Genomic DNA, 21,726 nt, shown 5'->3' with positions numbered 1-21,726 from the left:
GACTCCTTAACTTTGCACAGTTTCTCCATCACTACCACCTCCACCTCAGCCCCGGTCAGGAATGCCTTCCTTCCAAGCCAACCAAAGCTCTACCATCAACATGAAGCCTTCCCTAAGGCCTTTAGGATGAGTGAGGTCCTCTCTGTCTTTGCACATTGCTCCTTTCTCTGTAGCTTATATCGACCATTGCATGGGCCCAACCACACCCTACCCAGTTGGCATCAACTAATGGGACAGCTTTTATCTCTCCAACCAAATTAAGCTACTCACCACTTCTACACCTCTAGACTCTCCCACCCTCATCCCCTACTGGTCTACATCTTGCATAGAGTGGCATTTGCACACAGTTTAGGGATACCCATAGTCCAGACACTACTGGGTTCTGACTCTTCCCAGCCCTATTCTTCGGCCAAGGCATCTCCCAAACATACAGACAGCCTACTTGCTGTAAAACCCCTTCTACCCAGTCAAATTCCACATTTGGGGGCCTCTCCACTTCCCAATTCCTAGGCTTCTCATAGGGACCCTACCTATTCTAGTGCTACCACAGCTCTCCAACCATGCCTCTCTACCTCCCAACACATTGCCCCTCTCTTACAGCCATTCCTTGATGGGGGAGACAGCAAGAACTCGGAAGTGAGTGGCTAATGATTACATTTCCAGGTTGAAGTGGGGTAGTTATAAGAAAAGGAGCTGGGGATTCTCTGAGTCGCTTCTCTCTCTTCCGGGTCATACTCGCACTTGAGTAACAGAATCGAGGCTCCACATTTGAGGGGCACAGACCCAGGTCCAGACCAACTTGAAGAAAGACCCAACTTGAACAGGTGCCTAGCCTCACTGGGAAGTGGTGGGGGTCCGCTGAGGGAAGCTCAGAGAAATTTGGGAGTAAACGTAGCCCCAATTGTCAACCCCTCAGCATTCTGAGCAGTAAAGTGCCGGCATGGAGCTGCTTGCTCTTCTGGGCTTGAAGAATCAGGGTTACAAGTTATGAGGCTCTCGACACGGAGCCCGGGGTCGCTTTTCCTGGTCCCTCACGGAAGACCGATCCCCCGCAGAAACGCCGGTGTGCGAGCTACAGCCAGATGGCCAGACTCCTAACAGCAGCTGTCAGACATGTCTTGGGTAGAGGGGCCCACAACAACGTTCGGGGGATATTTTAAAGACAGGGAGCCCCCAGCTCCTACAGCGCCGCGGCGGGAAGTCTCTGTCCCCGCCCCCCAGTGACGCGCCCATTGGCCAAGCTCTTCCTCGGCCCCGCCCAGCGACCGGCCCGCTTGGCGTCGATGCATGCGCAGAAACCCGCCGCCGCCGCCGCCGCCGCCGCCGCCGCCGCTGCCGCCGCCGCTTCAGCACCGGCGCCCGGACAGCGGCGCCGCCCACGGGCATGGACGGTGGTGGCGGCAGCAGCAGCAGCAGCGATCCGGTTCCCGGCCCGGGTCCGGAAGGGGAGCAGCGGCCCGAGGGGGAGCTTTTGGCCCCAGAAGGCAGCTCCCCGGACAGGTAGGGGCGGACTGTTCCGCAGATCCAGCTCTATCTCAGTCCTTCCCAGAACCCGCGCCCCAGATATTCCCGGTAGCCGCCATATGTCGCCCCATTCATTCCCCAGACCCTCCCAGAGCCCGTTCTGGCGCCTCCAGACTCCTGGCCCCCTGGCCACGCCCTCTCTCTGCCGATTTTCATTCTCCCTGATACCCCCTAATATCAGCCCCCTTCGCCCTCGCTGCCCCCGGGACCTGCCCCACCCACTGTTTCTACCTTACCTCTAAGACCCCGAGTTCCCCCCGCCCCTCCGGCCTCCAGAACCCCTCCCTCTAGGCCCTGCCCCCACGTCTTCTCTGTAAGCCCCAAGCCTGCAGCAACCTCAGTCCGGGTTCTAGCATGTCAATGTGCTCAAGGGTGCGTGTGTGTTGTAGATGGACTCGCCAAGGTGTATGTCCTAGGGAGACGCCAGACACTTGGCCGCCAAACTAGGGTCTGTCTTTGTCCATCACCATCAGTCTCCAGTCTGCCGCCCCGCATGGCCAGCTGCGCACGTGTGGGCTGGAGTCCCCACGTGTGGCAGCCACCTGCACTCTTTGGATGTGATGGGTTGGCAGGCTCTGAGACTCAGGTCACGGTCAGTACCTTCCCTGAAGGAGCACCAGGCTGGCAAGACAGAAGGAACACCTTCCTGCTGAGGGCCCAGATCTTGGTGCCTCTCCTCTCCCTTCCTCCACCATATGTGTGAGGGAACAGCCCAGCCAGGTAACAATATGGCGCAATTTCTGTGCCCTGCCTGTTCTGCCGCCCCCAGGATCCCTCACCTGACATGACGCTGCCTCTCTCTCCTGCCTGGACTGAAATAGGAAACATTCTTTGGGGGCAAAAGCAGAGGTGAACACATTATCTCCAGACTGCCCCAGTTAAATGTATAACCTGTACCTCAGAGTGAAGAAGAGATCCCACAAGCAGAGAGAAATGTTTCCTTCCCTCTACTGTCAAACCAGCCTGGATAGATTTAGCCACCTTTCAGACTGAAAGGCACAGAACTTTCTGCGATGGGATGAGAGACAGGATTAATGTGCTCCTTGGACCAGGGGACTGCCTGGCACTATGGCCTGACCAAAGAGCCAAGGATGGCCAAGGCAGAGATAGTGACAGGGCAGGGGCCAGGAGCATCCCTAGAAGGGGCTGGAGAGTCTTTTGCTGCCTCAGATATTTTGCGCAGGATCAGCCTTATCTTGGACTACTCACTTCCCCTGCACATAGGGCTCATACTTGAACACAGGAACTATTTGCTGTCTTCTAGTAACTCCCTGAGACCTCTGGCCCCTCTCTGCCCCTCCCCAGAGACCCTGGACAAATCAGGCAAAGGGACTCATTTCAGTCCAAGAAACAAAAATTCCTGCTGAACTAAGCAGCACCCTGGAGAATGAATAAGACAGCGCATGCATGCAGTCATGTGGTGTGTGTAGGTGTGTCTTGGCGTCTTGTGTGTGTAGACACACACACACACACACACACACACACACACATTTACTAATGTAAAGACAACAGGGCAACTTGAAACAGTTAATTCTTTGCATCTTTAAAATTACTTTTTATTTTCCTAGTGGCATGAACTGGAACTCCCTCATCTGTCCTGACCATTCTGCCTGATCACATGGATGTTCATATAGCTATATGTCTGTGGCCTTGGGGCATGGTTAATTCTCCTGTATATTTGCCCGTTATGGGGCTCCCAAGTGAGGGTCTGGGGCACTATTAGCCAGGCCCTGACTTCTATGGCCATGAGTCAGACCTGTGTCTTCCCTTTTCATTGACCTTCCTACCTGCCCCAGTCACTTGGCCAACAGGCCAATGTGCCCAGGCAAGCAGCCCAGGAAACTGCTCATCCCAGGCAGAGCCATGGAACTGAGGGTGAGAATGAAAGCCCCCAGGGGAAGCAAGGCAGACAGCTGATCCTAGGTTCCTGGAGAGGGATAAAAGGGATGGGGCTGGGCTAGGGAGATCCCAGTAGAAGCAAACCAATGGTGGAGACTTAATTTCCCCTTGAACAGAAGCCTGCTAAGCAAGGGGGGCGCTGATGAGATTTGGTAGGCTGGTTAAGGAGGACTGAGTTTCATTTCTCAGCCACTACCCCCTGGAGTGCTGGCTTCCCTTCATGAAAAAGAAACTGACACTCCAAGTGGGGACTTGACTCCTAAGACAAGCCCAAAGCTCAGTGATGCTTTAAGATCATGGGCAGCTGAAATAGGCACCCTGGCTGCCCCACCCTCCTGACTCTGGAAAGCAGGCCCTACTCTAAAGAGTGAGACTAAGACTAAAATGGGTCACCTTGTGCTTCCCTGGTGGTCCAGTGGTTAGGACTCCACCTTTCAAGGCAGGGGACATGGGTTCAATCCCTGATCTGGGAACTAAGGATCCACACCCCACAGGGTGCAACCAAAAATGTATACAAAATAAAATGGATCACCTTCATGCCTTCAGGGTCCAACCCAGACCAAGCACAGTGCCCAGCATGTGGCAAGTGCTCAGAAAAGACCTGCAGAATAAAAATCTTAAAGAAATAGATATCCCCACTTATACATATGAAACCCAGGTCATTTTTCCAGCTTCCCTTTGGCCCATGGGGATGGATGTACAAGGGATTTATCTGCCAGGACACTGGTTGCTATATCATTAACTTTATGGGGTCATCTGAGGTCTTGCTTGAAAACAACTTCAGTCAAATTCCTATTTTTCTAAATGTAGAGTTAGTAAAAAAAAAAAAAAAAGAAGAAGAAGAAGTAGTGGTTTAAATCATGAGATAAATTCTAATGCAGCTGTTGATAACAAAAAGAAAAGTACTGAGACTTCCCTGATGGTCCAGTGATTAAGGCTCCATGCCCCTGATGTAGGGGGACTGGATTCTATCCCTGGTCAGGGAACTAGATCCCACATGCTGCAGCTAAGACCCAGCACAACCAGAAACAAATAAATATTTAAAAAAGAAAAGTAATTATAATTATATATGTAGAGAGATTCTTAAGGCGTGAGAAGTTCTCAAATGGAGACATATTATCTGAAGTGCCTAAAGAGTTCAAATTGTAAATATAAATATACTTCTTAATCTACACACTTCCTGCAGCACTGAGTGTGAAGAGGCAGGAAAGCAAATGTCTTCCACATGCCAGGCTCCATGCCAGGCACCTCACAGATCTTACCTCAGTTAATTCCCATACTAACTTGAGCTGCTGCTAAGCTGCTAAGTCACTTCAGTTGTGTCTGACTCTGTGCGACCCCATAGACGGCAGCCCACCAGGCTCCCCCATCCCTGGGATTCTCCAGGCAAGAACACTGGAGTGGGTTGCCATTTCCTTCTCCAATGCATGAAAGTGAAAAGTGAAAGTGAAGTCGCTCAGTCGTGTCCGACCCTCAGCGACCCCATGGACTGCAGCCTTCTAGGCTCGTCCGTCCATGGGATTTTCCAGGCAGGAGTACTGGAGTGGGTTGCCATTGCCTTCTCTGACTAACTTGAGAGGGGGGACCTTATTCTCATACCCCGACTCAGCAGACAAGGATGTCAATGTTCCAAGAACTGTGTATCTTTCCCAAGACCCCAGAGCTAAAGGATGATGGGGCCAGGATCCCACCTCCACTGCTCCCTCATTTTAGTTTCAGCACGAGGGTTATCCCCTCCCCCTCGACTGTCTGCCACCCAGCTTTCTGGCAGGAAGAGAAGGAGCTTACTTTTTTTCAGTTCCTCTACTTGATTTCTGGGCAGAACCCAGCCTCTTTGGGCAATGTCCACTTGCCATCACAGCCAGGACCCTGGCCCATGGCCCCTTCAGCAGTGCAGCAGGCAAGACTGGAAGCCAGGGTTGGATCAGCAGACACCTGGCTGTTCCATGGGAGCTATGCAAATTCTAGCAGGCCAGGTGAGCCAGGAGGATGGAAGGAAGGAGACTCACTGGTGGGCCCAGAACCCTCTGGGAATCACCCATGGCCCTCAGGCACTTGGTTCTGTGACCATCTTCTGTCCTAGGTCTAGCAATCCTGCCACTGGGGTAGGACTTCAACTCCCCCTGCACCCAAGGAGTGGGGCTGGGTCCATGCACAGAATACTGCCCCCATGAGTAATTTGGAAAGATGAATCTATTGCTGACTCCTTCCTGGCAAGTCCCTTGGGGGTCCTAACTCCCTTTCCCAACTGTGCACACTCTTGCAGAGCAAACCTCTTCCCGAAATCCTAGGGTTGGTAAAAAAAGGCAATAATTGCTTATGCCAAACTTTCCCTGGCTTTTAAGGTGGGAACAGAAGTGCAGCAGGTGCTTAATCAGCGTCTGACGAGAATGAAGAGACGATTGCAGCAGACAGAGCTGGGCTCAAGGCCCAGCTCTTCAGGGCTCACTGAACCTCAGTTCTCAAATCTATAAAAGGAAAGTACTTCCCCTGTACAGTTTTTAAAGGTGCAAATTAAGATCATATGTGTTTGGGGGTGCAGAGACCGATGAGGGAATGAGACGATGAACCCCAAGAAGTAGGCTGGAGGTGTAGACCCAGAGCCCCCATCCTCGTCGCCTCCTGCCAGAACCAGTAACAGAAAAACCCAAGCCCCATCCGTCTCAGCTCACTGAACACTGCTGGGGCATGGTATGGACCACCACTATCCCACCCCCATTTTCCCTGCCTCCTCCTCCCCCAGGTCCCAGAGCAAGGCTGTGGCCCCGGAGGCCAGCCCAGAGAGGAGCTGCTCCCTCCACAGCTGCCCCCTTGAGGACCCTTCCAGTTCTTCTGGACCACCACCAGCAACTTCCACCCTCCAGCCTGTGGGCCCGTCCAGCCCCTTGGCCCCTGCTCACTTTACCTATCCCCGAGTACAGCAGGAGTACCGGGGGGGAAGCTCCCTGCCAGGGCTTGGGGACCAGGCAGGACTGTGCTCCCATGGCTGCAGCCTCAGCCCTTCGCCAGCCCCCTCACAGCGTGATGGGACCTGGAAGCCAGCATCTGTGCAGCACCACGTGGTCAGCGTCAGGTAAGGAGGAGTCCAGCAGCTGGCCAGCTGCCCTGGAAGGTAGGGCAGGGCTTCAAAGTGGGGCCAACTCTCTGAGGTCTAGATTCCTTCCCTAGGAGGCAACCCAAGTGTCTCCTGTCTCTGATGGAGGAGGCAGCCTGGAGGGAAGAGGAAGGAAGGGTTGCAACTCGGGAGTGGGGAGGCTTGCAAGGGTCGATGCCAACTTCCTCTACCCTCTACCCCTACTCCAACCTCCCACCTTACAAGAGGACTCTAGCAAGCAAGTGTCTTTTCTTCTCTCCCATAGGCAGGAACGGGCCTTCCGGATGCCAAAGAGGTAGGCCTGGGCCTTCTCTGGACCCATGGGGTGACCAGGCCCAGTTTAGCTCCACCATCCCTTCTTGGTGGCTTCTAAGCTCACCCATTCCCTGCTGCCATGCCCAACGCCAACTCATGGGGGATCTCTTCCTCTTTCCCAGCTATTCCCAGCTGATTGCGGAGTGCCCAGTGGCCGTGCTGCTGCTGTGTCTGGCTTTCATCCTCCTCTGCACCCTGGCTGGACTGCTGGGGGGCCAGCTACCTGATTTCTCCAAGCCCTTACTGGTGAGGGGCCACAGGGAGGGACGGGGCCCCCATGCCTGACAACCTCAGCTCGATCTGGGGCAGAACTTTGGAGTGGTCCTGCTGGGAGTGGACTCTCCAGTGAGAGCTCAGAAAGGGTACAGAGGTGATCCTCGGGTCCAACCATACAGCCAGGCAGGCCAGCCCTCCCTGCTCCAGGGACCCAAAGGAGCAGAACTGAGAAGGAAGAAGAACTCCCCCTCTTTCTGGTCTGATCTTCTCTGCCCTCCTCCCTCCAGGGCTTTGAGCCTCGGGACACGGACATTGGGCGCAAGCTAGTGGTCTGGAGAGCACTGCAGGCCCTCACAGGCCCCAGGAAGCTGCTTTCCCTTTCCCCAGACCTTGAGCTGAACAGGTAATGGCTTCCCATCTTTCCACTTTTGGGGGCAACCGGAAATAGAACGAGGTCTCCAGAGAGGAGCCAAAGACAGGTCAGGGGACTTCCCTGGCTATCCAGCAGTCGGGACTCTGCACTTCCACTGCAGGGGACACAGGTTTGATCCCTGGTTGGGGAACTAAGATTCCATATGCCATGTAGTGCAGGCAAAAAAAAGTAAAAAAAAAAAAAAAAAGGCAGGTCAGAGGGCCTTGCTGGAACCCCCTAGGCAATGGTATCTGGCCTCTTCTGAGCCCCTCACCTTCTGGAGAGTGCCTGGTAAAGATTTTTTCTCCACCTTAGCTCAAACCCCCACACCACCCTGAGCCCTGCCACACCCTGGAGCAGTGCCCAAGAGGGGATGGTCCGGCCTCGGAGGATGGTGGAGTCCTTGGAGGACAGAGGGCAGGACAGCTTCTTCTGTGGCCCCCCTGGTAAGCTGCAGCCTGGCCGGTTCCTGGCTTTAATGGTGGTTCTCCCTCTCCCCATCTACTAGAACTGGAGGGCCCAGGAGAACAAATCTGGGCAGACAGAAGGGGAAGGAGACTGGCCAGTCACATTCAAACCAAGGAAGTAGGGTTACAGATGGGAGGATGAGGCAGGTCTCAGTTGCTCCAGCCAGGAAGGGTCAAGCGGGACGGGGGTGTGGCACAGGGGAGGGATGTAGGCCCAGCATCAGGCAGCCAGGCACAGGTTTGAGGCTCCTGAGAATCTGAGCCTCATATGGTCCAGAGTAAGCATCTTCCCTTTGGTGGGCCCAGGATCTGGGGCCAAAGCACTAAGCTCTGGGCCGTGTGTTGCAGAGAAGAGCTACGCACAGCTGGTGTTCATGTCCACCTCAGCGGGCAGCCTGTGGAACCTGCACGCCATTCATTCTATGTGTCGCATGGAACATGACCAGGTGAGCCAGCTGAGGAGGTGCCGGGGCTTGGTGGGGCTGGGGAGAGCCAGGGACACCAGGGACCTGATCATAAGGAAATACAGTTGAACCAAGGTTGCCAGGCTGGGCTAGGAAAACACATTCCCTGCTTAGAAAATTATTGCAACCCTGCTAAGAGGCTCCAGGTTGTAGGGGAGAGGAAAGCGAAGAGTCAGCTGCTTCCAGAAGTGCCAAGACATAGCTGCTGGGAGACAGACCCTCAGAGCCCGGGGATTTTCAAAAGGTCCTGAGGCTCCTCCTTAAAGGAGTCAAGATGTAGCTGCTGGAACAGGGGCCTAACCAGTCAGGTCAAGATACCTCTCTGCCTCTGCCCTGCTGCCTCAAAAGAGGTGAGAGAGCCTGGGATAGTGCTTGGAAACCTGGGCTCCAGCAGTTCCCCTGAGCTCTCTCCTGCTGTGTGTGCCCTACAGATCCGCTCCCATCCCAGCTTTGGGGCTCTGTGCCAGCGTACAGCAGCCAACGAGTGCTGCCCAAGTTGGTCCCTGGGCAACTTTGTGGCTGCGCTCTCCAATCGCTCCTCCTGCCTAGACATTACTCAAGCCGATACAACGCGAACACTGGCCCTGCTGCGGGCCTGTGCCCTCTACTATCACCGTGGTGCCCTGGTGCCCTCCTGTCTGGGACCCGGAAATGACAAGCCCCCACGCTGTACCCAGGTTCCCACCAAGTGCTCCCAGAGCAGTGCTGTCTACCAACTCCTGCACTTCCTGCTGGACAGGGACTTTCTGAGTCCCCAGACTGCAGACTACCAGGTGCCCTCCCTCAAGTACAGCCTGCTCTTCCTGCCCACCCTGAAGGGTGCCTCCATGATGGGCATCTACCTGGACCGCCTCGCTATGCCCTGGGGGCTCTCCGACAACTACACGTCCGTCACCGGCATGGACCTGGGCCTCAAGCAGGAACTGCTGAGGCACTACCTGGCCCAGGACACGGTGTATCCCTTGCTGGCCCTGGCCGCCATTTTCCTCAGCATCGCCCTCTACCTGCGCTCGCTCTTCCTCACGCTCATGGTGCTGCTGGGGGTGCTGGGCTCTCTGCTGGTTGCCTTTTTTCTCTACCGAGTGGCCTTCCGGATGGCCTACTTCCCCTTCGTCAATCTGGCAGCCCTTGTCCTGCTGAGCAGCGTCTGCGCTAACCACACCCTCATCTTCTTCGACCTCTGGCGCCTCAGCAAGAGCCAGCTGCCCTCCGGGGGGCTGGCGCAGCGCGTGCGCCGCACCATGCACCACTTCGGCTACCTGCTGCTGGTCTCGGGCCTCACCACTGGCGCGGCCTTCTACGCCAGCTACCTGAGCCGCCTCCCGGCCGTGCGCTGCTTCGCGCTATACATGGGAACGGCTGTGCTGGCGCACCTGGCGCTCACGCTGGCCTGGCTGCCCTCCTCCGCGGTGCTGCACGAGCGCTACCTGGCGCGCGGCTGTGGGTCCCAGGCGCGTGGCCCGTGGGCCGGCAGCGCGCCCCGGCGACTGGCACTGGCACTCCACCGACGGCTCCGCGGCCTCCGGAGGGCGGCCGCCAGCACCTCGCGCCTGCTCTTCCAGCGCCTCCTGCCCTGCGGGGTCATCAAGTTCCGCTACATTTGGATCTGCTGGTTCGCCGCGCTGGCGGCTGGGGGCGCCTACATCGCCGGCGTCAGCCCCCGCCTGCGGCTGCCCACGCTGCCGCCGCCCCGCGGCCAAGTCTTCCGGCCCAGCCACCCCTTCGAGCGCTTCGACGCCGAGTACCGTCAGCAGTTTCTGTTTGAGCGGCTGCCTCAGGGCGAGGGCGGCCACATGCCCGTGGTCTTGGTGTGGGGCATCCTGCCCGTGGACACGGGCGACCCCCTGGACCCTCGCAGCAACAGCTCGCTGGTGAGCGACCCTGCCTTCTCAGCCAGCGGTCCTGAGGCCCAGCGCTGGCTGCTAGCCCTCTGCCACGGAGCTCGAAATCAAAGCTTCTTCGGGGCCCAGCCGGAGGGCTGGCCCACATTGTGCTTCATGGAGGCCCTCCAGCACTGGATGGAGAGCCCCGGCTGTGCCCGCCTGGGGCCAGGCCTCTGCTGTGGCCACTCGGGCTTCCCCTGGGCCCCGCAGCTTTTCCTGCACTGCCTCAAGATGATGGCTCTGGAGCAAGGCCTGGAGGGCCCCCGGGACCTGGGACCCCGCTTCAATACCCAGGGCGGCTTGGCTGCCCTGGTCCTGCAGTTCCAGACCAACTGCCCCTACAGTCCAGACTATAGCCAGGCTCACCACTTCTACACTGAGGTCAACCACTGGCTGGCAGCAGAGTTGGGCAGGGCACCCCCTGGCCTGCGCCGGGGTTGGTTCACCAGCCGTCTAGAGCTGTACAGCCTGCAGCACAGCCTGAGCACCGAGCCTGCAGTGGTGCTGGGCCTGGCGCTGGCGCTGGCCTTTGCCACACTGCTGCTGGGCACCTGGAATGTTCCACTTAGCCTGTTCTCAGTGGCAGCTGTGGCAGGCACCGTGCTGCTCACCGTGGGGCTCCTGGTTCTGCTTGAGTGGCAGCTCAACACTGCCGAGGCCCTCTTCCTCTCTGCCTCGGTGGGCCTCTCCGTGGACTTCACTGTCAACTACTGCATCTCCTACCACCTGTGCCCGCACCCTGACCGCCTGAGTCGAGTGGCCTTCTCACTGCGCCAGACCAGCTGCGCCACAGCAGTGGGGGCCGCAGCCCTGTTTGCAGCCGGCGTGCTCATGCTGCCTGCCACGGTGCTGCTCTATCGCAAGCTGGGCATCGTCCTCATGATGGTGAAGTGCGTCAGCTGCGGCTTCGCCAGCTTCTTCTTCCAATCTCTCTGCTGTTTCTTTGGACCAGAGAAGAACTGTGGGCAGATCCTCTGGCCTTGTGCACACCTGCCGTGGGATTCCGGAACTGGGGAGCCTGGTGGGGAGAAGGCAGGTCGACCACGACCAGGGCCGGTGGGAGGGGTACCCGGGTCCTGCTCAGAGCAGTACGAGCTACAGCCGCTGGCACGACGCCGGAGTCCCAGCTTTGACACCAGTACAGCCACCAGCAAGCTGTCTCACCGGCCCTCAGTGCTCTCTGAAGATCTACAGCTGCATGATGGCCCCTACTGCTCCCGGCCCCCGCCAGGCCCTGCATCCCCAAGAGAGCTGTTCCTGGACCACCAGGCAGTTTTCAGTCAGTGCCCGGCCCTGCAGACTTCCTCTCCCTACAAGCAAGCTGGACCCAGCCCCAAAACCCGGGCCAGGCAGGACTCCCCAGGGAAGAAGGCTGAGCTGGTGCAGGCCTCACTAGAAGCCCCGGCCCACCCTCCCAGGCCCAAGCCCCAGGTCGTGGAGCCCTCTGATTGCCTCTGCTCCTCAGCCAGCACCCTGGAGGGGCTCAGCGTCTCTGATGAGACCTGCTTAAGCACCTCTGAGCCCAGTGCCCGTGTGCCAGATTCCGTGGGTGCCTCCCCAGAGGACCTGGATGAAGCTGAGCAGACAGTACCTGAACGGGGCCAGCTCAATGAGAAGCGGGACACACTATGGCTGGCGCTCAAGGAGACTGTTTACGACCCTTCTCTGCCCACCTCACACCAGAGTAGCTTGTCCTGGAAAGGCCGTGGGGGGCCGGGGGATGGCAGCCCTGTGGTGCTGCCCAACAGCCAACCAGATCTGCCAGATGTTTGGGTCCGCAGGCCCAGTACCCACACTTCAGGCTACAGTAGCTGAGGGAGGCCCAGGGAGGCCCGAATGGGGCACAGAGCCTGTCAGGGATGATGAGGCCGGAGCAGCACCAGGCTAGAGCCTGATAGTGTTTCCCCACATCAGCGTGGGGAGGTCTCGCTCTCCAGCTGTGGACTTTAAACCCTGCCAGATGTTCTAGCCCTGGTCTGGGCTGCTGCTTACTCTCCACACCTGGAGGATTGATAAGGGGGGTGGTCTCTGGAGTGAAATGCCAAGCTCTCCTTGTGACCTGCGAAGGGCTCATCTGCTCCCACAGTGCCAACCAGGACCCACCCCCTAGAAGGGCAAAGGTCATGTGTGCAGCTCCATGTATCAGGGGAGGCTGACTTGGCCTCCATGCCAAGGGGCATGAAGGTCAGTGGGACTAAGGGACCCAGTCCTTGGGATCCTATGGGCCCCTTCATCAACCAAGAGCCCTGGGAAACCTCAGCAGCCTCCTGGGCCTCTCTCACTTTTCAGAGGCTTTTTTTTATCAGGACACTTCCTTTTCTTTGGGAGAGCCTCTTGGAGTCATAATTGGGCTGGGGTCTCTGTCCTGAATGGTCTACCCCCCTCACATTACCCAATCTGTCAAGAAATTGGTGCCAGCCAAGCAAAGATGGCTTCTGGGAGTAAAGTAGGTGGTGGAGAGATGGTGAGTCCCAGAGCATCCCTGAATTGCTAACGGTCCCTCATGGGAAGATGCTCTGGCATGGAAGTGTCCTCTCCCCTGTTAACACCAGTAAGAATCCTTTACATCCCGCCTATTTTGGTTTGCAGAACACTTCCATACCCATTGTGTCCTGGGAATCTCACCACTTCTGTGTGAGGTAGCCTGTAGTTGGTTAGGTCCTTTGGCCCCCAGGTTACAAAACTAAGGTTATCTGTTTTCACAAAGTCCCATAGTGAGTGGGTGGCAGAGCAGGTTTCCTAACTGACTCCACAGCAGCTCCCACTCTCCTCCTGTTTACCTGCCCAAGGGACGTTGGCCTACAGCTGTCTTGATCTTTGCTCTGGCACCTTTTAACAACCTGTCTTCAGAGGTGCCTCTGGGTACCACTTTAGGCCTCCGTCTGCAGAAGAAGCTACACTCTGAGCAAGCCTGGAGTTCCTCCGCATAGCCCCTGGGCTTCCTTCCAGCTCCAGCTGAGATGCCTACCATCCATGAGGCACCTAAGCTGATCTGATTCCCAAGTTCAGGGTCAGGAGAAGGCCTTGTCCATGGCTTCAGTGTGCAGAGAGCCCCTGCCAGGAGAGGCACTGAGGGCAGTTGAGGCTGAGCAGAATCCAGTTAAGGCAGGAACTCAGGCCTGCCCTCTTTGGGGGTATGGCAGTCTGAAGGTGTTTCGCAGGTCAGGGTTCTGGTTCCCAAAGGACAGGTCTCTCTAGGGGCACTCAGCAGACAAAAGGCTGACTCTCCTTCCCCAAAGCAAAGGGTCTCTCTGGAAGGTTTTATCTCACATGAGAGCTCATGACACCTGGAACATCAACAAATTTACTGAGCACCACTCCACCTCTGGCACTATAAGAGGACAGAGGCATGGAGGGAAAATCAGACATCTGCCCTCAAGGATCTCACCCTCTAGCTGGGGAAACAGCCCCCCCACCCCATACATGTAGGCATCAGTGGGTCACTGATGGCACCATACAGCACTTGCTGAGGGCCATATGCCTGTCACCATGAGCATTGCTGGAGCTCAAGCACCCAGGACTGGTAACCAGGAAGGATTCCTGAGCTGGGCTTCAGTATCTCAGTCTGGAAGTGACCTTAACAATCATTTGTTTCAGCAGTTCTCAAACTTTGGAGGCTCAGGACCCTTTGTTCAAAGAATCCTTGTGTGGAAACACTGCATATAAAGCTGAGAAAAAGCAACTACACTGTTGGGTGCTGGGGGTGGGGAAGTCCAGAGCCAGGTCAGCCTCCTTTTTTACTGTGCCTCTCAGGGGACCCTGGGGAACCCTGAAAGCTCTTGGTGGCTCTGAAGAATGTGTTTTGAAAACCACTGATCCAGGTTATTTTACAGATGAGCATCACAGAGGGGAAGGATTTTTCTGGGGCCAAAGAGACAGAACTGGAGGCAAATTCGGGGCTTTGGGCTTTTTATATATATATATATATAGCTGAGACTTACCTCCCACGCCAACTTATAAGAAGTGGGATATGGCGATATCAATGAGATATGGGAGTTGTGGAAGTGCCAGAAGACCATGGGCAGGAATGACAGGTACATCGGCTTTGCAAGATAAAGATGCCCATCTGACTCCCGGTGTCAGGAAGGAGAGACAGTGACTAGCACTAACTTGGACCATCTCCCTGGAGTTCTGAGGGACCTCTCTCTCTTCACGTCAGAGAGGAATTCAGCCTCTCTGGCCTAGGGCTGCTCATCCACCTCTGAGTCCTGGCTTCCCTGACTACAGACTGTCTCCTGTTATCACACAGCCAGGTCGGCAGAGCTCTGGTCATCTGGGATCATCACCCAGAGGGAGGACAAGCTGAGCCCTTCCTCCTGAACATGAGCGGAAGTCTGGCCTTGACTCCATCGTTGTAGCTGCCTCTCAGTGACTCACTGCAGCGCTTCTGCCCTGTGATGTAGGAGGACAGCAGGGCCCTGGACCAAAAGAACCTGCTCCCCGACACCCTCTTTTGTGTCTTATAGGGGGAGACATTGGTGTCTGGGACTGAGGCTTCAGAAACTAGGCCTGAACACAACCACTGACATGTTTGAGAGAGTATGAAGGGATGGATGGGGTGGGCATCATCTGAGCACAACGACGAGCCCTCCTCGGGGACTTCTGGGTGCCCTTCTCACAGGCCAGGGCCACACAACCCTTCAGGAAGGCAGATGAGCTGGAGCAGCCAAAGTACTGACTGGATTTGTTCTTTATACCAGCGTGCCCAAAGGACTGGAAGAACTCAGTGTAATCCCAGTCAGCACCTCAAACCTGGAGTGGCCCAAACCAACAGCAGGCATCACAGCGGTGGGTAATCCCACCTGCATCTCTAGCTCCAACTTTGGTGTTTTTTTTTTAATTTGACAGGGTCTTAGTTCCCCGACAAGGGATCAAACCTGTGTCCCCTGTAGGGGAAGTGCAGAGTCTTAACCACTGGACTCCCAGGAAAGTCCCCCTTGCCCCAGCTTTGGAAAGCAATTTGAAGTATTTTCAAAAGATTTACTATCATCATTATGGTGGTTACAGAGTGTATGGCCCTGGACACACATAGAGAGAAGCTTAGAAGCATGCTGTGAGGCTCTGGAAAATTCAAGAAATGGCTCCTTAGCACTGAGACACTGCATTAACACTGATTTGGGACTTGCAGTCATTTCTCCTATTTGTGCCACAGATCCTTGAACTCATACACAGAGCATGAGTATGTGTTATTGTATGTTTTAAAAATGTAACTTGGTATAGTTTGTTACTATGGGAAAACCCATCCTTCCATGGCTGTGGCACTTTGGTGACAATGTCAGAGATTGAGTTGACTGGTAAATCTTAGATTTTACAGGCACAGGGCCTACCCTATACCATGATATTTAGGCAGTATCTCAGCTTGAGCCTGATTCTGAAAGAGACATCTCACGAGAGATTTATAAGCCAAATGCCCTTAGCCCCCTCAAACTCATTCCTCTCCTTCCAGTCCATGACAAGGCAAGTGAGGGGATCAGGAAAGAAGATACATTGGAGAGTTTCTGATCTTTTCTTTCGTGGTGGCCTTATCTTGGCCTTTGATAATACATGTGGGCAATTATGAGCTCTCTGGCATCCATGACATGCATCAAGATTTGCTGGGAATGGGAAAAAACAGACATTCCTTACCCTTTCTACCCTCACCCTTGTTCACAGGGATGACAGTAGCTCAAGGTGGTGTAGAGGTATTTATGCTTAGGAGAAGTTGTCACTGAATTCACTGGGAAGATGAGAAACAAAAGAAAGCCACCGCGTGCTATGTAAATGGTGGGCTGTCCCAAGCCACCTTGTGCTGAAGAGCCCTGGAAGGACCTTGATAAACTTATCGTGATCATCAGGCCTCTGTGTGGTTATTCATGTTATACCTCAACATAAGGGGATGATCAACAGTTTACCAAATTCACAGACAACAGATTAGAGCTTCAAAATCACTAAAGAGAATCCCTCAGCTGGGCAGACTGATGTGGATTTGAATTCATGATCCCAGCCTCACCTGTAACCTCAGCTCTGCCTAGCCTGCTTCCATTCTAGTTACTAGTTTCAGTTCTTTGCAGCAGTCATTTCATACTTTCTCCTCTTGCTTCCAACATCAGATGCCCTTCACCTCTCTGCACACCTACTTTCAGTAGTCAAAAAACTCATTATTCATAATGGAATCTGGAGGCATCAGATAGAAATTTCCTCACCTTCAAGGCACCAAGTCCCCAGCTTACCTACCCTGCTCCTACTGGCTTCTCGCCTCATCCTTTCTGTTACAAAGAAGGAAGCACTTAATGTCCCCACCAATGATTTATAGCAGATAGGTAGATATAGATAGCTTGGAAGTCAATTTCAAGAGCTTCCTTCTTCATAAGTTCCCTCTCCTCATATTGATCAGCCTAAGAAGGAGTCTTTGGCCAGAAATCTCTCCCCTCCAGCAGTGACCCTTCCTTCATTCTGACTCCTACTACTCTGGCACCATTTTCTGCACTATAAAAAAATAAATAAAAGGACTACTTGAGAATGTTTTGCTTGAGGAAGTCTTTGAGAGAGCAAAGCCAAGAACATATGAACATTATCATAACTGTATTCCATATGGTCACATAGCTTAAGTAGAGACTTGGAGAATATATATGTATAAAGAAAATGGGGCTTCCCTGATGGCTCAGCAGGTAAAGAATCTGCAGGAGTTACAGGAGATATGGGTTTGATTCCTGGGTCAGGAAGATCCCCTGGAGGAGGGCATGGCAACCCACTCCAGTATTCTTGCTGGGAAAATCCCATGGACAGAGGAGCCTGGTGGACTATGGTCCATGGAGTCACAAAGAGTCTGAAGCAACTGAGCACATATTTTAAATACCCACATTGAACTTGTAGAGATGAAAACTAAAATGTCTGTGATTTAAAAAAAAAATCCCTGGATGAAATCAACAGTTTAGAAGTTTTAGATCAAAAGGATTAGTGGACTTGAAGATATAGCAATAGAAATTACCTAAAATGAAACATCAAGGGAAAAAATAAGTTTAGAAATAAATACAGAAAAAGTGTCCTTTACAGTTATTCAAAATTATGAAATAATTTAGGCAATAACCAAAAATGAAGAGGGTACCTTTTAAAAATAAATATTTTGTGAAGGAATATGAACAAAGGAGTCTGAAGATGCTGCTCTAGGTACCATCTCCCTTGCCCCTTTCTCTCTGACTTTGCTCCTTTGATCATCCCATCTTCCTTCTGAAGCATCCTTTTCTTTCAGCTGGCTCATTCCCATAAGCACATGTATCCACCAGTATCTACATCTTTGAGAAAGTTCTACCTTGACCACCAAAACCCACCTCCAGTTACTGCCCAATTGATCTAGTCCATTTACAAACTCTCTTTGACACCTGCCATCTCTGCCTCCTCATCTCTCATGTACTCTTCATTCTGCTCCAAGGTAGCTTCCACTCCAGCCTCTCCACCAGAATTCCTCTTCCTAATACTCACCAATGACTTCTGTGTGTGTGTATGAGAAAACATATGCATGAGTTTATTCATTGCAGGATTTTGTACTCACCAATGACTTCTTTGTTGCTAAATTAAATGGATCCATTTAAATTCTCATCTTGCTTGCCCTTTATTTTTTTAATAGCTATTTTATTTTTATTTAACTGCAGTAGGTCTTTTGTAGCATGCGAGATCTTTTTAGTTGAGGCATGTGAATTCTTAGTTGCAGCATGTAAGATATCTAGTTCCCCAACCAGGGATGGAACCCAGAGCCTCTGCATCTGGAGCTTGGAGTCTTAGCCACTGGACCACCTGGGAAGTCTTGAGTTATTTTCAATAGTTTATCACTTCCTTCCTCAGCAGTTTACCACTTCCTCCTTCTTAGCTTCTAGGACCCCACTCTTTCTTTGTTTTCCTCTCACCTCTCTGGCACCTCTTTATCAGATTTCTTGGCTTGGCACCTTCTTATCATTGCAACTTCTGAGTACTGGCATCAATGTCCTAGGTCCTAAGGCTCTCTGTACATTTCTTCCCTTGGTAATCTCATCCAACACTGCAGTTTTAAATACGTGTGTGTGTGTGTGTGTGTGTTAGTCCCTCAGTCATGCCCATAACCAATCCAGGCTCTCCTCTGGGCTCAAAGGGTATGTTTTCAACTGCCTACTTGACAACCCCGCTTGAATGTCTCAAAGGCATTTCAGGTCTGTCATGCTCAAAACTGAACTCTTAATCTCTCTCCAACACAAAATAATGACTCTGATAGCTTACAGTGATTGATGTCAGATTCATGATCTCTGAAGAAGAAGATTTAGTTTTGGGACCAGGAACCAGGCTTGATCACTCAGAGCTTTTGTGTGGCAGAAGTTCTATTGTGACATAGACATCAGGAGGGGGACAGAAAGTGTCCCACTCCTAGTCTTATCAAGGCCTTATATGCTTTTACCAGACCCACTCCTACAACATACATCTTAAATTAACAAGATTAGAACTAATCACTAGGGCTTCCCTGTGGCTCAGAGGTTAAAGCATCTGCCTGGAATGCGGGAGACCCGGGTTCGATCCCTGGGTCGGGAAGATCCCCTGGAGAAGGAAATGGCCACCCACTCCAGTACTCTTGCCTGGAGAATCCCATGGAGGGAGGAGCCTGGTAGGCTACAGTCCATGGGGTCACAAAGAGTCGACTGAGCGACTTCACTTTCACTTTCAGAACAACAGAAAAGTATTACCACACACACTCTTACAACATACACTTTGGATTAAAAGATTAATAGAATGTTATTGTTAGGAAGGAGAAACATGACCTTGAGCAAGATACATAGTGTTTCATAATCATTCAGTTCAGTTCAGTTGCTCAGTCTGACTCTTTGCGATCCCATGGACTTGCAGCGCACCAGGCCTTCCTGTCCATCACCAACTCCCGGAATTTACTCAGACTCATGTCCATTGAGTCAGTGATGCCATCCAACCATCTCATCCTCTGTCGTCCCCTTCTGCCCTCAATCTTGCCCAGCATCAGGGTCTTTTCAAATGAATCAGCTCTTTACATCAGGTGGCCAAAGTATTGAAGTTTCAGCTTCAACATCAGTTCTTCCAATAAACACCCAGGACTGATCTCCTTTAGGATTGACTGGTTAGATCTCCTAGAAGTCCAAGGGACTCTCAAGAGCCTTCTCCAACACCATAGTTCAAAAGCATCAATTCTTCAGTGCTCAGCTTTCTTTACAGTCCAACTCTTACATTCATACATGACTACTGGAAAAGCCATAGCCTTGGCTAGACGGACCTTTGTTGGCAAAATAACATCTCTGCTTGTTAATATGTTGTCTAGGTTGGTCATAACTTTTCTCCCAAGGGGTAAGTATCTTTTAATTTCATGGCTGCAGTCACCATCTGTAGTGATTTTGGAGCCCAAAGAAATAAAATCTGCAACTGTTCCCACTGTTTCTCCATCTATTTACCATGAAGTGAAGGGACCGGATGCCATGATCTTTGTTTTCTGAATGTTGAGTTTTAAGCCAACGTTTTCACTCTCCTCTTTCACTTTCATCAAGAGGCTCTTTAGTTCTTCTTCACTTTCTGCCATAAGGGTGGTGTCATTTGTATATATGAGATTATTGATATTTCTCCCAGCAATCTTGAGTCCAGCTTGTGCTTCATCCAGCCCAGCATTTCTCATAATGTCCTCTGCATATAAGTTAAATAAGTAGGGTGACAACATACAGCCTTGACATACTCCTTTTCCAACTTGGAACCAGTCTGTTGTTCCATGTCCAGTTCTAACTGTTGCTTCCTGACCTGCATACAGATTTCTCAGGAGGCAGGTCAGGTGGTCAGATAGTCCCATCTCTTTCAGAATTTTCCATTTTTTTGTGCTCCACACAGTCAAAGGCTTTGGCATAGTCAATAAAGCAGAAATAGATGTTTTTCTGCAACTGTCTTGCTTTTTCAATGATCCAGCAGATGTTGGCAATTTGATCTCTGGTTCCTCTGTCTTTTCTAAATCATATAATCATTAGTACAGGGCTTAAGGAAAAACATACCTTTGAACAAGATGAGTTGTTTTGTTATTTAATCACTGAAGTGAAAGTGAAAGTCGTTCAGTCCTGTCCAACTCTTTGTGACCCCATGGACTATACAGTCCATGGAATTCTCCAGGCCAGAATACTGATACAGGTAGCCTTTCCCTTCTCTGACTTCCCTGGTGGCTCAGACGGTAAAGCGTCTGCCTACAACGCGGGAGACCTGGGTTCAATCCCTGGGTTGAGAAGATCTCCTGAAGGAAATGGCAACCCACTCCAGTATTCTTGCCTGAAAAATCCCACAGACAGAGGAGCCTGGTAGGCTACAGTCCATGGGGTTGCAAAGAGTTGGACATGACTGTGCTACTTCACTTTCACTTTCCCTTCTTCGGGGGATCTTCCCAACCCAGGGATCAAACTGTCGACTGAAAAAAGATGTACAACTTGAGAGTTGCAAGTTAAGTTTTACTTGGGGCAAAATGAGGACTGCAGCCCAGGAGGCAGCATCTCAGATAGCTCTGAGAGACTGCTCCAAAGTAGCAGAGGGGGAAGGTCAATATATAAGGTTTTGGTGAAGGAGGAGTTCAATACCATGAAGCACTCATTTTTACAAAAGGTTTTTTGTTATTCATGAGGATCTGATGTCACCATGACAGGATTTAGTGCGTTTCTAGATATGAAGAGATTGAGGATTGAGATCATAAAATCTGTTCCTAAAAATATGCAACTATCTAAAGACCTGTCCCAGCAGATTCCCTGGAGCACAGAGTGCCTCACTCCACCCTGAATTCCCTCAGGGTTTTTTGAAGGTCAACAGCTATAGCAGCATGGGGTTCACTCTCCATAGAGGCAGATGGCAAATGCCTTTGTTGTTCAGTCATTGGCAATGCTCTTGGTAAGTGCCAATTTGTAGGTGACAGAACCCAGGTCTCCAGCATTGCAGGTGGATTCCTTACCAGCTGAGCCACAAGGGAAGCCCAAGAATACTGGAGTGGCTAGCCTATTCCTTCTCCAGTGGATCTTCCTGACCCAGGAATCAAACCAGGGTTTCTTGCATTGCAGGCTAATTCTTTACTGAGTTATCAGGGAAGCTAATAACCATTAGCTTTAATCATAAGCTAATAATCATTAGCTCTGAGCTTCAAGAAAGTTAGTCTTAAAGATTGTTGTCATAACAACTCAGAGTTTAAGAAAAAAATGTATTATGTGACTAAGACAAAGCAATGTAGAAAAAAAAAGTTTGTGCCTTTCTCCTCCTCCAGAGCCCTGGACCCCTTTCTCCTCCTTGAGGGCCCCAGACCCCTTCCTCCTTGAGGACTTTGGACTCTTTATCAACCTACCTAAGAATTAACTCTCTCAACTCTACCCACAAGATTATTCAAGCCTGGGAGTCATCCTTAAGATCTCTCTGCCCCTCAGCCCTCCTTCTCCCACATGCAATCTAGCACTGAGTCCTGAGATTCTGCCTTCAAAAA

At 52.3% G+C, this 21,726-nt stretch overlaps 1 protein-coding gene across 1 annotated transcript; it reads left to right on the top strand.

The window, feature by feature from the left end:
* Positions 1–1,384: 1,384 nt before the first annotated feature.
* Positions 1,385–16,148, top strand: DISP2 (dispatched RND transporter family member 2). Its single transcript, XM_070378530.1, has 8 exons — positions 1,385–1,500; positions 6,167–6,496; positions 6,783–6,812; positions 6,955–7,078; positions 7,336–7,451; positions 7,776–7,906; positions 8,276–8,373; positions 8,823–16,148. Exons 1-8 carry the CDS (start codon positions 1,385–1,387, stop codon positions 12,087–12,089), a joined length of 4,212 nt encoding a protein of 1,403 aa, XP_070234631.1. The 3' UTR covers positions 12,090–16,148.
* The last annotated feature ends 5,578 nt before the right edge of the window (positions 16,149–21,726 follow it).

Source organism: Bos mutus, chromosome 10 (genome assembly GCF_027580195.1).
Source record: "Bos mutus isolate GX-2022 chromosome 10, NWIPB_WYAK_1.1, whole genome shotgun sequence".
NCBI lineage: Eukaryota > Metazoa > Chordata > Mammalia > Artiodactyla > Bovidae > Bos > Bos mutus.
This window is presented reverse-complemented; position numbering and strand designations above follow the sequence as displayed.

Excerpts from the sequence above, each read along its gene's own strand:
- DISP2 (XM_070378530.1), top strand. The coding sequence starts at position 1,385 with ATGGACGGTGGTGGCGGCAGCAGCAGCAGCAGCGATCCGGTTCCCGGC. Across the intron at positions 6,813-6,954 it reads GCCTTCCGGATGCCAAAGAG|CTATTCCCAGCTGATTGCGG; the intron begins GTAGGCCTGGGC and ends CCTCTTTCCCAG. Across the intron at positions 7,452-7,775 it reads CCAGACCTTGAGCTGAACAG|CTCAAACCCCCACACCACCC; the intron begins GTAATGGCTTCC and ends TCTCCACCTTAG.